At 35.7% G+C, this 18136-nt stretch overlaps 2 protein-coding genes across 2 annotated transcripts; both read right to left on the reverse strand.

The window, feature by feature from the left end:
- Window positions 1–1195: 1195 nt before the first annotated feature.
- On the reverse strand, window positions 1196–3865 carry LOC137731010 (geraniol 8-hydroxylase-like). Its single transcript, XM_068470048.1, has 2 exons — window positions 2899–3865; window positions 1196–1933 (listed from the first exon to the last, which is right to left on the reverse strand). The coding sequence occupies exons 1-2, from the start codon at window positions 3793–3795 to the stop codon at window positions 1328–1330; spliced, it is 1503 nt and encodes a 500-aa protein (XP_068326149.1). The 5' UTR covers window positions 3796–3865; the 3' UTR covers window positions 1196–1327.
- Window positions 3866–15222: 11357 nt separating this feature from the next.
- LOC137730469 (geraniol 8-hydroxylase-like) lies at window positions 15223–17848 on the reverse strand. The gene is made up of 2 exons (XM_068469460.1): window positions 16952–17848; window positions 15223–15999 (listed from the first exon to the last, which is right to left on the reverse strand). Exons 1-2 carry the CDS (start codon window positions 17846–17848, stop codon window positions 15379–15381), a joined length of 1518 nt encoding a protein of 505 aa, XP_068325561.1. The 3' UTR covers window positions 15223–15378.
- Window positions 17849–18136: the final 288 nt, after the last annotated feature.

An 18136-nucleotide genomic window follows, 5' to 3' on the forward strand; every position in this document is an offset into this window, starting at 1 on the left:
ATTGTGTGTGTGTGTGTGTGTGTGTGTGTGTGTGTGTGTAAGGGCAATGCTTCAGTCAACAAATTAAAGGAGTTGTTGAGCTGCCAGCCAACTGACCTGTAGGAATCGCTTTTGTGGACTAGGCTTTAAACTCCGGTTGGAATCCTAGGGCTACAGTAATTCTTCAATATGGAGGGCCTGCATTCGGCGCGCCTTGTCCTATACAACAAAGGGTGTATACAAGTAGGGTGTTTGAGCACATACATAAAAAAAAAAAAAACACAAGCATGGTTATATATATATATATGTGTGTGTGTATGTATATTTCCTTTTCACAGATCATCTTTGCATAGAATTAGACAAATAAAAAATCATTAAGACATTCAATTGTAGTGAAGAAAATAGATGAATACAGTTTTTCAAAGAAACGCTAATATGACTATTATTTAATCTAAACGGTCCAATTATTGGATTTTGGTGATTTTTGGTAGAGATGATCTTTGAGAAATACCTAAAAGATGAACAGTTGATCGCAAAATATCAAGATCTGTATTCTAAATTTATGTAACCAATTTAACTAAATCCATGTCTCTACAAGCATGATTCTTATTAAGAGTAAAAATTAGGTTGAAGTGTGGATGTAGTATTTGAACTATCACTTTAGTGAAAATTAGGTATTTGAATTATTTTTTCGGTAAAATAAGTCCCTAAATTCATTAAAAATTGCTAATTTCATCCCTAATATTGTATTCAAAGATATTTTATCTAATTTTTCGTCAACTTAAGTCACTTATTGACACACTTTAGAGGTTAATACTGTCATTTTCTCACCTATAAGCTCTTGACATTTCATATAGGTTGCGAATTGAACGTGTAATTTACCCCTTAAAATTAATTCCATACACTATTTCTTTATGAAAAATTATCAATCTATCCTTCAATGTATATCACATGCAAGTAACATGACTTAAATTAACAGAAACTTGAATATAGTAGCTTCAAATCTAATATGAGGGATGTAGTTAATTAGCATATTTTTATAATTCAAGGGCTAATTTTTCTGAAAAAATAGTTTAGGAACCTAACTTTCACTCACGTGATAAATTAGGGATTGAACTGGAGTTCATATTGCTAAAATTGGGAACTTTAACGAAAAACTCCCGGTATTGTTCGCTTTAACGAAAAACCATATTTTTACTCTAAAAAGTCAATTCTAGTACTATTCACTTACAACACATTTTTGTCATTTTCGTTAAAACTCAAAGTTTTCAAGCTCCTTTCATTAGTTTTCCTAAAATTATACGGTAGAAACATGAAAGTAGATATCAAGCTGGGTTCTTCTATATTTCTATAACATGGGAACAACTCTGAGAGGTTGAGCTTTCTGTAAAGTGAGGCCAAAGTTCTGATCCATGTTCATGGTCTCTGGTGTAACTCCATCTTCAAGCTTCCATTTATCGAAGCAGTTAATAAGCGAACCCAACATCAAGTTCACCATTCTCATTGCCAATGGCCAGCCAGGACACATTCTCCTCCCACTTCCAAACGGGATAAGCTCAAAGTTCTGGCCGTTTACATCAATTTCCGATCCTAGAAACCTCTCTGGCACGAATGAGTCCGGGTTGTCCCAAATTCCAGGATCTCTTCCTATGGCCCATGCATTGACAAACACTTGTGCACCCTTTGGTACAATGTACCCGCTGATTTCAACGTCTGTTTCGGCTTTTCGGGGAAGTAGTAAAGGCGCTGCTGGGTACAGACGGAAGGTCTCTTTTATTATTGCTTGTAAGTAAGGAAGTCGAGCAACGTCGGATTCCTCAACCAGTTTTCCTTTTCCGATGATCTGCTTCAGCTCCGCTTGAGTTTTTGACAGTTTTTCTGGGTTGCGGAGTAGCTCAGCCATTGCCCATTCCAACGTCGATGATGTTGTATCTGTGCCGGCAGCAAATAATTCCTGTAATGAACAATTAAGGAGAAGTGGAAAGTCATTTGTCCCACATACATAAAGCTTAGAGTTGCCATTAAGACATTGTCCTCCAACTGCTTGATGAAATGCTCAATGAACTTTGGGTAGGACATGTTGTGTTCAACTCTTTCGTTGCTGATTCGCAGCTTTGCACGCAAGAAAACCAAGTCATTTTAGTCTAGGCATACATAAAACTCAAATCTTTAAAATCCTAGATCTTTAAAATTAATTTTTTTTTTGTATTAATGATAAAGTTATAATACAACATTTTAAAATATGAATTGCATTATGAACGATTGTCACTTGTAATGAATAATGTAGTTTGTAATGTTATTTATTTCATGAATTATGAATAATGAACTTATAATTTAATTGTTAAAGCTATTTATTTTCCTAAGAAATATTTGTAAATTTTTACTGGGTGACCCGCCAAACAATTTTTCTTGAATCCGCCCCTGATCATCTGAAATTGATGTGATGAATAGTAGTGTTGACGATAGACAAGTTACAAAAAAAAAAAAAAAAAAAAAAAAAAAAAAAAAAAAAAGAAAAGAAAAACCCTATTTATATCAGCTCACCTATATCTTTTTTGATGAAATTCGTGTCTCTATTAGAGAAAGGTTAATGTTAGGAAGACCAATTTTTTATATTAAATTTTATAAATCATATAATGTGGTTATTGAGGATTGGATTATTACTTATGTGTTGGTTAATAAGTTTATTTCCTATTGGTGACAAACGATACCGTTTGCAAATTTAATTTAAAAAGTTGGTCTATCTAATACGCTAGACGACCAATTTCAGACGATGCACAACCCTAATAATTACCTAGTAACAACTCGCGAGTAATTATCAATTACCTCTAAGCAATTTTGAGTATAAACATATTATAAAATTCAAAGAATCAATTCATCAAGATCAAGAACAATGAAGCTAGAGAGTAGACAACTAACCAGGAGCAGATGTTGAATTTCATCCATGTCCATATCCTCATTTTTCTCCTCACTAATGTTTATCAGGGTATCTAACATATCATTAGTCATGATATAATCAAGCACTTTTCTTGACTCAAACCGTTGCATCATCAAGCGGTCAAAGAGGTCAAGCATCTTTCGGAAGTGACCAGTCAAACGGCGTCGAATCCCCAGGGGATCAATCTTTTTTAGCACAGGAAAATAGTCAGCCAAGTTAGGTTTCCCAAGCTCTTCAAAGATACCCCACACCAACTCCTTGAACTCTCTCGCCGTCGCACTGTGTGGGTCTGCTAAATCCACAGAGAAGACTGTACGCGATAGCAAATTGAGCGAAGTTTTGAAAGCAGCCCTTCCGATATCAACCACCTCACCGTTTACAGCGCTTTCACTGACGTCAGATATGAGCTCCTGCACTTTTAGGTGACGGATGGCTTGGTTGGCATCGAGAATTTTGGTGGCGAATAATTGCGTGTTACATATTTTGCGAAGGTTTCTCCAAGCAGGAGAAACCGGTATCCAAGCCATGCCATACTTGGAATGTTGACAAGCTCGAACCGCATCTGGGACGGTTCGGTTGCAGAAGAGTTGGTCGTGGGTTCGGAGGACTTCTTTGGCGACGGTTGATGAAGAAATTACCACCGTCGTTATTTGGCCGAGTTGCAAGGCCATTATGGGGCCGTAGCGGTGTGAAAGCTTGGTGAGAGAGAGATGGGGTTTGTTGCCAAGCTCTAAGAGATTGCCAAAGAAGGGAAGTGGGTTTGGTCCAGGTGGGAGCCTTGTGGTAACTGATGATCTTCTTCCAAGTGAATAATAGAGGGTATAAATTGAGATCCATGCAACCATTAGACCTAGTAGTATGCAACTCAAGATGTCCATCTCTGAGCTTTGTCTCCTCGCTCTCCTAAACCTCTAACTCTGGTGCAATTGTTGAAAGAGACGATGAATGTTGCGTATATATGCAAATTGAGAAGTGATACCGTGATAGGACGCATGTGGACTTCATTATTCTGACCACTTTTTGTATTTTTATTTATTTTTCATTTTTTAATTCGCAAGTAAAATTTTATTTACTATTTTTAATTTGTAATAAATTCATAAAAAAAAGCCCACTAACTTCTTTACATGGGTGAGGTTATTTCTTTTGAATTTTATTTGAAAATTATTTTACTACTTTGCACTTATTTAATTAATTTTTTTTTCTTTTTAAAAGTTATAAGAAGCGAGAAGCATTTTTTACCGTATGAAAGATTTATTAAAATTTATGTTCTTCTTTATATAGAGATAAATTGTGTGTCATCTAGAAAACGAAGCCATTTAACAAAAGGACGCATATAAACGAAATGGTTTAAATACTTACTGTTCTCCAGTAAATAATTGCAGACAAAAGATAAAGGACATGGAGATCATGGGGCACAATAGTCTAGAAACAGCAATTGCAGATAAGAGAGGTGCAATCGGTGGTGGCTGACAAATTGATCAAAACTCCAGAAAGTTGCTCTAGCGGCTCATTTTTTGAGCGTCAATTTGTGGGTTTTACCAAGCCCGTTGGACTACCCAACCAACGCTTTTTTAGGCCTTGTGCCTGCCGGTGATGGGCGATGTCAGCACTCATGCGCATCAGATAGCCCAATGACTTTTTCTTCCTTGTGCTTCAGCTGTTGGAAAATTCAACGGTCTAATGCTCTGAACTGTTGGTTTTGCAACGGTAGAAAATTTTGAATTTTGACCGTTCTGCCACTGGCACAAACTGGTGCAATTGATTGCCAAATGTGAAAATCAAGGGTCATGATTAATCCAATGGTAAAAAATTTATTAAAAAAATGGAAAAATAATTTTTTCCTATAAATACCTAACCATCTCAGTCATTTCCCACACCACAACTCAATTTTATTTTTCCTACAATCTCCTATATTTTTTTTCTACTTTTCAAATCCTTTTTTTACCAAAAAAAAAAAATGACTAAGAAGGCAAATTGGTCGATCATGAATGACGTTGCTTTGCTTGAGAGTAGGGTGCGTGTTACTCATGACTCAACCACAAGACATGAGATGACGGAGCAATAAATGTGAAAGAAGATTCATGCACACCCCAGACTAAGTAATTTTTGTCGAGTAGGTATAAACATCTACATAAAAGTTAAAATCTTGGCAAGAAGCCTTACAAAAGTGAAAGTAGTTTATCAAAGTGACAATAATCTAGCCAATAAGGTATATCATTTTATCCTTGATAAATTTGAATTGTAATTAACATTATTATGCAATTTATTATGTTGTTTCACACTTCTCTTTTCAGCAACTACAAGCACAAATGTGCTACAAGCAAAAATGTGGTTCAATCTTCATAACAACGATAAAGCAATCACAAAGTATGAAGGTTGGAACATTGTGAAGCATGTTCCAAGATACAAAACTGTGTCATACGTTAGGGACCCTAGGTTGTAGGCTACTGAGCATAATTTGTTTTAATATCATACTAGGTTGTAATAAATGCTTTGCTTTGTATTTGAAATTACATTATTGGAGTTAAATATTGAGTTTTATTTTCAAACAAAAAACTTATAAAGTTCACACTTAAACACATTCATCAAGTATTAAAAAAAAATAAAAATATATATTTGTGATAGTAAACGCCGTTGCCTTTGCCCTTACCCAAGCAAGGGTGGAGCCAAATTTTTTTTTCATGGGTGGACTATAAAATAATTACCATGAAGTAACATAATGTTTACATACCTACATAAAATTATTTAATAAATAACATGAAAATAAAACTCTACAATCTGAAATAATAATCCAAACAAAACAAAAAGATCATTTTTGTTAAAGAATTTTGCACTAATTACATATTAAATTATAGTTTTCATTAGAATTGGGTGGCTCTATACAAGTAAAATAGGTTAGAATAGGCTAATACATAGACTATATAAGTAAAACATGTAAAATTAGCAAAATATTATTGTGTTAACAAAGAGAGAGAAAATTAGAACTTCAACCTCTCTCACTTTTATTTTATTTTTATTTTTTGAAAACAACCTCTCTCACTTTTTTAATTACTATGAAAATAGAGCTATTTGGAGCCCAAAAATTAAAAATAAAGGCTTCAATGTTTTTGGTTTAGGTCCAAAAGAAATCATATTTTTATAATTTTAAAGGACACATGTTAAAAACAAATAAGATGAAAAGAATTAAGGACACCTCAATTTTGCTCACATTACAACTCAATGTCATTATTAGGACCCCGACATTCCAATACAATGGAAATCCATCTCTTGCTCTCGTTGTGGGTGTTTGCGTAAAGTGCAAGGATTATCAGTCACGTAGACACATTTTAGGAATAGGATAATGAATACAAGGATACATTTTATTATGAGTTTTCTATTAGATTCTGACGCATGATATGTATGAGAGTTTACACATTTGATTAAAGAAATAAAAAAAATATATTACCGTTTTTTATTATTTCAGTACATATTAGACATCAAAGTGCAATACAAGATGCGTCTCCTTTCTTGTAAGATGGAGATATGGACAGGTTCCAACCGACAGATCTAAGAAGCGAAGGTGATCAATTTGCATACGTTATTGAACAAGTGGATGCTATATCTTTGTGCTTGCCTTCTACCATGTTTGAAATGATGGCCCGTTTGTCTTACGGACGGTGGAGTTTTGTCCGACATCGTGTAAAACTTTGATTTTTCTTTCAGATATTAAACTTTGACTTTTCTTTTGAATATTTTTCAAAAAGCAATTTCAATAGTTTAAAAGTACTTACCAAATAAGTATGTGTCTCCCATCAAGTACTTATCAAATAAGTATGTGTTTCCCATCACGTCAATTGGCGTGTGAAAATGTTAGAGTGTTTTGTTACATTAAAAAACTAAGTAATTTTATACGTGCTTATAAAGATTATATTGTTTTCCTTATAACTAATTAATCTTGAATTGAAACCTTAACTTTCTTAACTGTTATTTAACTGGTGCAAGGCCAAATTCTCAGTCAATTAGCGAGCAATCTTGCTTTATAGCGTGCAATAAAAACGAATAGTATTATTCACATACCCTCTCACACACTCTTTTAATCTTTTACTATGAGAACGAATGAGTTAAAAAAAATTAACAAGGATACGTAGGAATTAACCACTTGAATTAATCATATTCATAAGACATATGTATGTATGTATTTCCTACCTCAAAGGTAAATCCGAAACCAAAATCCATAAATTACAAGGGGGCCGTACATTCCGCTCTTTCAAAAGTAAAAGAACAAAAAGAATAAAACGATGATACAAAACTGAAATTTACACCACCGTGGGAGTTAACAATGGTAAACAGTGTTGAAAATTTTGAGTAGAAATTTCATTGTCCCACATTGGTCATTCCGAAAAGGTTTTCTCACTTTATAAGGCATTGTCTCTTATAGAAAGTGATTGGAGTGATAGGCTTTGGAGACTAAAATTAGGCTCACCCTTAGGGTTGGCCTTTGGGATGTACTAAGAGGAAACTTGATATAAGTCCAATTTTTTGAGCCAATAGTAGGAATAGTCCAGTTTATTAAAATAAGTCCAATTTGTTATATTTAATTATTTAATTATCAATAGTTATCTGTTCAATAATAAGATTTATTATAAAAATCAAATTTCTTCCCAATTATCTCTTTGCTTATTTCTTTTTATTTATCTTTTTGTTATTTCTCGTTCTTCCTCCTGCTTTAAACCCCATTTATAGATTTTATTTTTAATTTTTATAATCAACCTATATCACAGGTTAATTATATTTATCTACCTATATGACATATTCTTTTTTTATAATCAATCTGTCACAGATTAATGTGTCTTGCTTGTAGGTATGTTATGTTTTTTCTACCTTTTAATTAGGTTTCATATCTCACGTATAGGTATTATATACATTCATATATTTGTTACTTGAGTTAGGATAGAATGCTTTGCAGATAAATTTATGTTAGTATATTAGTTTTTTTGTTATAAGATATTAAATTTTTTTTTTTGGAGTTGGAAAATGCATAATATTAGAAGATTTTAATTGATTTTTAATATTTTTAGAAAATATAAAATGAGTATAAAAGAAATAAAAACATATAATTAGATAACTGGACTCACTCCTAAAAACACTCTACGTTTTTGGACCTGGATCTAAAAGCCCCTTAATTAATTAATTAGTTATTTTCGGATTTAAGTAATTATTTTTAATTAATTTCGAATTTAATTAATTAATTATTTTTTTACCAACAGACTCATCTTTTCAGATAAAGTTTGAAGTGTGAAAAAATGCAGAAAGAAAACACCCCTCTAAGAAGATGTCTTCCAACAGATGCATCCCTTTCTCATACCTGTTGAGAACAGACATAATCATATTATACATACATCCATTTGCATGGCATTTAGAACACAGGAAAAACAATTCTTCTTCTATAATCCAAAACATCCTTACTGAGAAAACCACATAGAAATTCGCCAAAAGTCAATTTTTTCGATGCTGGAATTCTGACTTGATCGTTGAATTTTGATGAAGCAGACGTCTGTAGAACTATACTGAGTAGGGACGAAATTTTTGTTTCAAAGATATTGCGGTACGTAAGCTTCGATCTTCAATATTTATGTTCAATATTATTTCGTTGTTCATACTCTTTTAATTTCCTATTCGCATTTATTATTTATTAGCATATATAATTTTATCACAGATTGTTGACATATATCTAACAAACATAATAGCTTTTGATCTTCCATAAAAACCTAAAAGGTTTGCTCATCTTTCTTCTTGAGAAGGATTTGCATAGCGGCTTTGGTTCCGGAACAGACATGGGCTTGTCGCTATTTTCGACCGACAGATGCACCTCCGGCTCAGGAGGTGCTTGGTCTCTTTGTCTCTACTCACGGAACAGCATTAACAGCTTCTGAGCCTTCTCTTTTCCTCTTGATGTGCCATCGACGGAAATAGACACCAATGCCGTATTAGGAAAGTATTTCCATTACATTGAATAATTAGAGTACAGAGATATTTATACAAAGAGCTATATTTTGACAGCTCATCAAAATCTAACCTATAACTATCCAATAACAAACTAACTGTCCAATGACTAATTACAACAGAAAATCAAGATAAACTATCCTTAATACGCCGGAATCACCCCTTCCTTGAGGACCATCTGACTGCATTTCTCGCTCCCGTTACACAACATATACAGACATGAGACAGCTTGCTCCTGCTCAATGGGTTGTTCAGCCTCCAAAATTGTTGCAAGGGCAGTGATAAGACTCGAATTCGACATCATTTCATCTCTGGCAGAACTACTTGATCCCAAGTTTATCAAAACAGCTATACATTTTTCTGTCCACATTTGGTCACCAGAGTCCGCAAGAAGGGATTGGAGACCACTGATAATACCAGCTGAAATAAGTTTCGGTATATTTGACTCGACACCCGACAGATTGTACAGGGCGTGGTGGGCATCAAGCTTGCATTGGGTTTCAACACCGGCTCGAAGGAGCTGGGTTAAGAAAGAAACAGCCGGGGTTGTTCCAATAATAGGCTTGGCTTATTCAAGGCAGGAGAGATTCAGATACAGGGCTGCCGCAGGTCCTTGAGAACTGGGATTGGAGATCATTTCCTCCAGCAACGAAATTACCCCTGATGCTAACATCGTTTTCTTGTTTCTGGAAAAGAAAAAACAACGAAATAGAAATTATTCTTAAGTTTCCAAGGTTTAGAGAAGCATAAAAGAGAACCAAAAATTGTGACATGTTACTCAGAAATGTGGCACACAAGACGCAGACCATTCAACACATTCCAAGTGAGAGATGAAGAATCAACATCTAACACAGATCATTATAAGTAATCCAATGTCTCCCTGATCTCAATAAAAAGTCCAAGCACCCATTACTGCAGGGACAAATCTACAATTTTCCGCTCTTCCACGAAGAAATCTAAGCAGATACTGCGTAACCCTGACTTAAATCTTCCCACTATTGCCAATAAATAGAAAAACTACCCATTAAACAGATTGTATTTAAATCCTTCAAGCCAGTTGCTACGCTCAACGCAATAAAAGAAGCAGTCAAGCTACCATATGAATCTATAACTATCTTCAGCCAACAGAAGATTATATGAAAGAAAGAAATCTAATTGTGTCTGGTGAAGGATGTTATGAAGAATACTAGTCCAAGGAATAAGAGTTCAAAGCCAATGCATCATTCTCTACACCCATGACTCAAGTTCACTAACAATGTCTTCAATCTGAAAAGAACACACCTAAGTGATGTACACAAAACGTCATGACCAAGGAATGCAATTTGCACCAACCAGGAAAAGATACTGCAAAAGGGCCTTAAAGGATGATTACCTGACAACCAATAGATTGTGGAACAATGTCTTCAACACGCCTAAGACTATCCATGAGAGCACATCTTGCCTTTTCAAATTTTGAGGGCACAGAATCCCCAGTTATAGCCTGAATGATAAAAACAATATGACCATTATACAAAGAACACAATTTACACACAATCTCACCACGAATGAAACAAATTTAAATACCAAAAGAGAAATCTATTCATCTATAGTTGAAGGGTTGTTTAGTCGACATGTTGGAGTGGCAATAACTGCATAAACTACAATTGCAATATTGAGGGAATACCTACCAAGTAAAGTTTACTACATTCTACGCAATGCTGAAGAACATTCTTAGATTTTTCAGGTGCTACATGTAATGAACATAAAGCTTGGATACCAGACTTGCTCCTAGGTCGCGCTGCTTCCAAAGAAGGAAATATTGACATTATTTTGCAATAAATTGCAGAGAGTGCCTTGCACAACTCTCTGTGCAACTGCAAAAGAAAACAAAAACAGTCAACCAATGATCTACGATGATAAACCATAAGATAAAATCAAAAGGTGATATTCAGAGGATCCATGGTGGCAGTTATCAAAAGTGACAACTTCAAAAATAATGTGCAAACATACAATTCTAGTTTTTAATCAAATATAATTGTATCGATTGAATAATTTTAATTGTATTAGACTATATTATACAAATCTATTCTAGTTTTTTAATCAAATATAATTGTATTGATTGAATAATTTTAATTGTATTAGACTATATTATACAAATCTAATCCACACAACCATAAGGCCCAAGTCTTGGATCCATTTCCAAATGGTTCAAGTTCTAATTACTAGAACAAAGGACTAGACCTATATAAATGGCAATGGGAACTAAAAGTTCCCCGATGTGGGACACTACGAGTCTCAAAACTCTAACAGACATGAGTGTGGCTGCTTGCCTCTGCTGGCTCGTTTGGTAGGTTTATGCATCATAATCCCTTCTTCAATGTGTACGTTGAGCTTTTCACTTCACCTGGGAACTCCTAAAGGTTATAATAACAAGGAAGAAGTGGAGAGTAGTGTTGCTGATGATGATAGTGAAACCAACTCTAAAGATGACCTCCTTGAATTGTTCGAATCAGCGTGGCTTATGACATCGTCCGGAAGAACTATGGTTTCATTCATTTTTTGACAAAAGTAGCACGGTTTTAACCATTATTTTCACGAATAACAAAAAATTGTGCAAAAAGAATGCTATTCTTGAGAAAAGGTTGTATATTTTGCTAGTTTTGTTAATGTGAAACATTAAGGTGATTTTTAATGTTTTAGAAATTGGTAAATATACATAGATACAAAAATGGCAAGTGTTATTTGGCTGTCCAATTCCGTAAACCTTGGGAGTGAGTAGGATTCTTTGTGTTATGATAGAGGAATGAGCATCAGTTGGTTCTGTACTTTAATTTTGGCATCATCAAGAAATGCAGTGTCTGTAAATGAAATGTTACATTAATCGTTTGTGGAATTTACAAAACCCACCGAGTGTGCTCTCAAAATTTGCAAAGCAAAACTTTTCTCTTCCATCATTCTCATTAGCACTTATCGTCTCTTCACTCTCAAACGATAGAAATTTTGTCAGATGCGACTAACAGGGGTTACATATCAATAACTAGCAAGGTTGGAGTTTTACTTTTGCGATTGAAAACGGCTCTAATCGGCTCTCTAACTGCGAGGAGTGGCTTAAGCTTGCTGTTGAGGTACTTGGAGCAATGTTTTGGGAGTGACTGTTTAAAAGAATTGAGACATGCAATATATTATACATACATGCCTGTTGATTCTTGTAACTCCTTGGAATGGAAAAAAAGACGTCAGCTAGAGAGATCATCTTTCTTTACATAAATGAAATGCAGTGGCTGTAAATGAAATGTTAAATTGATCGTTTGTGGAATTTACGAAATCCACCGAGTGTGCTCTCTCATCGTCTCTCTAACTGCGAGGAGTGGCTTAAGTTTGCTGTAGATGTACTTGGAGCAATGCTCTTGGGATGGACTGTTCAAAATAATTGAGACATACAAATTAGAGGGCTAATTATAACAATTCCCATATATTATACATACATGCATGTTGATTCTTGTAACTCCTTGGAATGGAAAAAAAGACGTCAGCTAGAGAGATCATCTCTCTTTACATAAATTATTTATGATCAATTAAGTAATCAACTGCTGCATAATTTCATAGCATTAATATGCCCGAAATGAAAAAACTCTGGCTCATGTCAAGCAATATTTTCTTAAAACATATTGCTTGACTCTTCCTTTAGTTTGTTTAGTCTAGATTATATCATTAGTAAAACGGAAAAAAGAGTCCAACAATTTTTTTTTTTAAAATTCTTTTGCATCTTTTGTTTTGATCTTTCAAACACTATCACTAAGACACTCAGGGTCTTTAATTTATTAAAGTTCACAACATAGTCATTTTTGCCATATCTACGTATGGTTCTCCTATAGGCCCACTCTCGTACAACAAATCAAAGACTCGTTTTTATGTTTTTAAAGGAGGACAACTGGTGGCAAATTACGGTTATCCATTCTTTCCGGGGGCTGGAAAGACTCATTGAGGCATTTCAGCCTCCCCCTGACCACAAGTGAGATTTGATTTACAGTTCTCCTCCAACTGAGTGAAGACTATATATTAATGGATGAACTGCTAATTTAGTCCCAGAATTATTACCTGAATGAAATTTAGGTCCCTAGACTTTTATTTCAGAAAAATCAGTTATTGAAATATAAAAATTTGCCATTAACATCCCTAATATTAACTTCGATGCTACGATATTCAATTTTCTGTCAATTTAAGTCATGTTCTTGAATGTGATACATATTGGAGGGTAGATTGGTAATTTTACAAAAAGAAATAGTGTATATGGAGTTAACTTTGGAGAGTAAATTAGACGTTAGATTCACAACCTATATGAAATGTTAAGGGCTTATAGCAAGAAAATGACGGTATTACGTCATAAAGTGTGTTAAGTGACTTAAGTTGTCGAAAAATTGGATAAAATAGCTTTGAATATAATAGTATGGATGATATTAGCAATTTTTAATGAATTTAAGGACTTATTTTATAGGAAAAAATAATTCATGGATCTAATTTTCATTGAAGTGATAATTCAGAAACTAAATCGACACTTCACCCTATATTAATTTAGGGTAAAGTACAAAAAAGTACATCAACTATTGGTGTCACGACACTTTTATACCTCATATTTTAAAATTGACAATGTCATACCTCATCTTACGAATTTGTGCCAATGTCAGACCTCCGTCAGTTTTTCTGTTAATTTCTCTGTTAAATGCTGACGTGGCTCGACACGTGTCCCACTCACTAATCCAATTGGATTAAAAAATAATAATTTTTTTTTAATAATTAAATATTCAAGAATTAAAATATATATATATATATATATATATATATATATATATATATTAAATCTCTCTCACTCTCTCCTCTCTCTCCCCCTTTCTCGCCTCTCTCTGTTCTCTGCAACCCAAAACCCCTTCCCACCCGTCCTCCACGACCCCCTCTCTCCTTTCTCTCTCTTTCCCCCCTTTCTCGCCTTTCTCTCTTCTCTACATCCCAGAAGACCCAGACCCCAGAGGAACAAAACCCACTTTCCCATTGCAGCAATTGTTGCTGCAATTCGAAAACCCCAAAACGAAGAACCCAATATTGCTCGACTACTCCACCTCCCTCGCTCCGCCACCCTCGATCTGGAGATCGCAACGACACTGTTCCACGACATCATCTTCCTCAACTACTCCGCCTCCCTCACTCTGCCACTCTTGATCAGCACCTGGACGCCCAAATCAATGGTGTCGACCAGAACTCGGACTGGGAACCGGTCTGATTTGCGACGAAGTCCGAGTCTATGGGGTAGTGGGGGAGGGGGGACACAAGTCAATGAGCAAGAGTTTGGGGGGACAGGTCAATGGACAAGAGTTTGGCGGATGAAAAAACCCAGGTGGGTTTGGGAGGTTCTGGGCACAGCGAGAGAGAAAACTGGGGAGGAAGGAGACTACGATGGAGATGAGAGGGAGAGGCGAGAGAGAGGGGAGAGAAAGGGTGGTGGAAGACGGGTGGGAAAGGGTCCCGGGGGGGTTGGGTGGGAAAGGGTTTTGGGTCTTATGGGATGCAAAGAAGAGAGAGAGGCAAGAAAGGGTGGGAGAGAGAGATTTAATTTTTTTTATTTTTAATTTTTGAATATTTAATTATTTTTTAATCTAGTTGGATTAGTGAGTGGGACACGTGTCGGGCCACGTCAGCATTTAACAGAGAAATTAACTGAAAAACTGACGGAGGTCTGACATTGGCAAAAATTTGTAAGATGAGGTATGACATTGTCAATTTTAAAAAATGAGGTATGAAAGTTTCGTAACACCAATAGTTAAGATAGTTTTTTGTACTTTACCCATTAATTTATGTTTCAAAAACAATATTGTATAAATGTAGAAATCATGCTAGGTTTTTGTATAGCATGGGCACAGGTATAAGAGGTTGAGCTTTCGCTAAGGTGATGCCAAACTTCTCTTCCATGTTCAAGGTCTCTGGTACTACTCTATCTTCAACCTTCCAATGGTCAAACGAGTTAATAAGCGAGCCCAACATCAAATTCAACATTCTCATTGCCAATGGTAATCCAGGACATATTCTCCTCCCACCACCAAACGGAATAAGCTCAAAGTTTCCTCCTAAAAAATCAATTTCTAATCCAAAAACCTCTCCGGCATGAACGAGTTTGGATCGTCCCAAATGTTGGGATCTCTCCCTATGGCCCATGCATTGAGCAATACGAGTTTGGATCAAGGGTCATGATTAATCCAACGTTAAAATATTAGACGTTAGATTCACAATCTATATGAAATGTTAAGGACTTATAGCAAGAAAATGTCGGTGTAACTTTGAATATAATAGTAGGGATGAAATTAGCAATTCTTAATGAATTTAAGGACTTATTTTACCGAAAAAATAATTCATGGACTTAATTTTCACCGAGGTGATAATTCAAAAACTAAATCAACACTTCACCTTATTTTAATTTATGTTTCTAAAACAATATTGTAGAAAAGTAGAAATCATGCTAGGTTTTTGTGTAGCACGGGCACAGCTATGAGAGGCTGAGCTTTCGCTAAGGTGATGCCAAACTTCTCTTCCATGTTCAAGGTCTCTGGTACAACTCCATCTTCAAGCTTCCAATCATCAAACGAGTTAATAAGTGAGCCCAACATCAAATTCAACATTCTCATTGCCAATGGCAATCCAGGACATATTCTCCTCCCACCACCAAACGGAATAAGCTCAAAGTTTCCTCCTAAAACATCAATTTCCGAATCCAAAAACCTCTCCGGCATAAACGAGTTTGGATCGTCCCAAATGTTGGGGTCTCTCCCTATGGCCCATGCATTGATCAATACCTGTGCACCTTTTGGTACAATATACCCGCAGATTTCAACATCTACTTCGGCTTTTCGGGGAAGTAAAAATGGAACGACTGGGTGCAATCTGAAGGTTTCTTTGATTATGGCTTGTAAGTAAGGGAGTCGAGCAATGTGTGACTCCTCAACTGGCTTTCCTTTGCCGATGATTTGCTTCAGCTCTGCTTGTACTTGTGATAGTTTTTCCGGGTTGCGGAGCAGCTCAGCCATTGCCCATTCCAATGTGCCTGAAGTTGTGTCCGTGGCTGCACTAAACAGATCCTATTTAAGACCAAATGGTTAAGTAGTCTGAAATTTTAATATATCAAAATGACGAGAATAGAAGAAAAACTGATTACAAACTATTATTTTTATTCGCCACTAATTAGTAGTGGTGTTCTCTTCACTTGTAAGTAAGAGGCCTTAAGTTTAAATATCAGAAATAACGAATTCATTACTAATCTATTTCTCATTTCTCATAGTATAAATATATCATTACAAAGAAATATCATTCTTATTCTATTAACTAAAAGAAAGGAAAATTTTAAAAATTTGATAAGACGCTATAGCAAAAGGACTACATTTGTCAAGACTTCATTCCCACAAAGGTTACCGTAGGTGTATTCATAAAGATCTAATCTTGAAACAAACGGGACATGAAAGCAATTTTAATCATAATTATATTCCATAAAAAAAATTAAATGAAGCTAATATAATGATCCACCACCGTCCCCCACACCACCCCACCAAAACCCACCTTCCTCCTTTTTATTAGATTATCTTTGACACGGATCTTTACAAATCTGGATACGCAAAAGTCAACGAGGGCACAACTGTGAAAAAATTAAAGTCCCGCGCTCGAGAACGGTGTTATCCTATATAAAAATCTACTTGTTATATAATTATTATAATATTATAAGGTATAATTCATTCACTAAATTTTAATGCTCTCAATAATTCTTCCTTGAATACAAAAGGCCCCAACAAAACGCAAGTATAGTTCTTCACCCCCTCAAGAATTGTAGGCAATAATGGATAGCCTTCGTGAAGCGTCAATTGTTTATGTACACCTCAAGTGATGTACATGATGGCCAGTTTAGAAGGTACATCTAGCGACACTACTCATAATCAACAAACAAGTTAAAGACCAGCAACAACAAAAATTAAATGATCGAAGAAAACCTAGTTACTTTTTAATTCATCAAATCAAGAACAATATATTGTAGGAACTAACCAGAAACAAATGCTCAGTTTCAGCCATGTTCAAGTCCTCGCTTTTCTCTTCACAGAAGTTTATAAGTGTATCCAACATATCTTTAGTTGTGACATAATCACGTGATTTTCTTGACTCCAACCTTTGAGTGATCATGCGGTCAAAGAGGGCGATCATCTTCTGGAAGTGATTGGCCAGACGACGCCGTATTCCCATGGGATCGATCTTCTTAAGTACAGGAAAATAGTCAGCCAAGTTTGGCTTCCCAATCTCTTCCATAATACCCCACACCAACTCCTTATACTCTCTAGCCGTCTCACTATTCGGGTCCGCCAAATCCACAGAGAATACGGTACGCGACATCAAGTTGAGCGTAGTTTTGAAAGCAGCACTTCCTATATCAACCGCTTCACCTTTTAAAACGCTTTCGTTGACCTCGGATATGAGCTCTTGAACTTTTAGGTGACGGTTGGCTTGGTTGGCGTCGAGAACTTTGGTGGCAAACAAATGCGAGTTGCATATTTTTCGAAGGTTTCTCCATGCCGCTGAAACCGGTATCCAGGGCATGCCGTACTTAGCATGGTCACAGGCCTGGATGGCATCTGGGATGGTTCGGTTACAAAAGAACTGATCACGGGTCCGGAGGACTTCTTTAGCTACGATTGATGAAGAAACTACAACCGTCGTAACATGTCCAAGTCGTAAAGACAAAATGGGGCCATGGCGTTGTGAAAGGTTAGTGAGAGAGATGTGGGGTTTGCTACCAAGCTCCAAAAGATTGCCAATGAAGGGAAGTGGGTTTGGTCCTGGTGGAAGCCTAGTGGGACTATATCTTCTTCCTGCAAACGAGTAATAGATGGCATGAACCGAGATCCAGATGACTACTTGGAACAATATCATGCAACTCAAAAAGTCCATTTGATCTTACTCTCTCTTTCTTCTCCTAACCCTTGATCTTAATCTGTTACGATTATTGACAAAAAAAAAAAAATAGAAATAAATATAGATGTGTGTGCATATAAACCTAGCAGTGTCCCCCCGATTTGCGCTAGTTACACATGCACTCATGTGATTGTCCCACGCAAAATCTGCTTGGTATATTTCAGGATTCTCTCCAGATCTCTTCCTCCTAATTCATCAAGTTCTAGGATCGGGACCATTGAAATCTGATCCAACGGTTAAAGTTATTATAACTTTTAAAGTATG

The sequence above is a fragment of the Pyrus communis genome, chromosome 4, assembly GCF_963583255.1.
Source record: "Pyrus communis chromosome 4, drPyrComm1.1, whole genome shotgun sequence".
NCBI classification, from domain to species: domain Eukaryota; kingdom Viridiplantae; phylum Streptophyta; class Magnoliopsida; order Rosales; family Rosaceae; genus Pyrus; species Pyrus communis.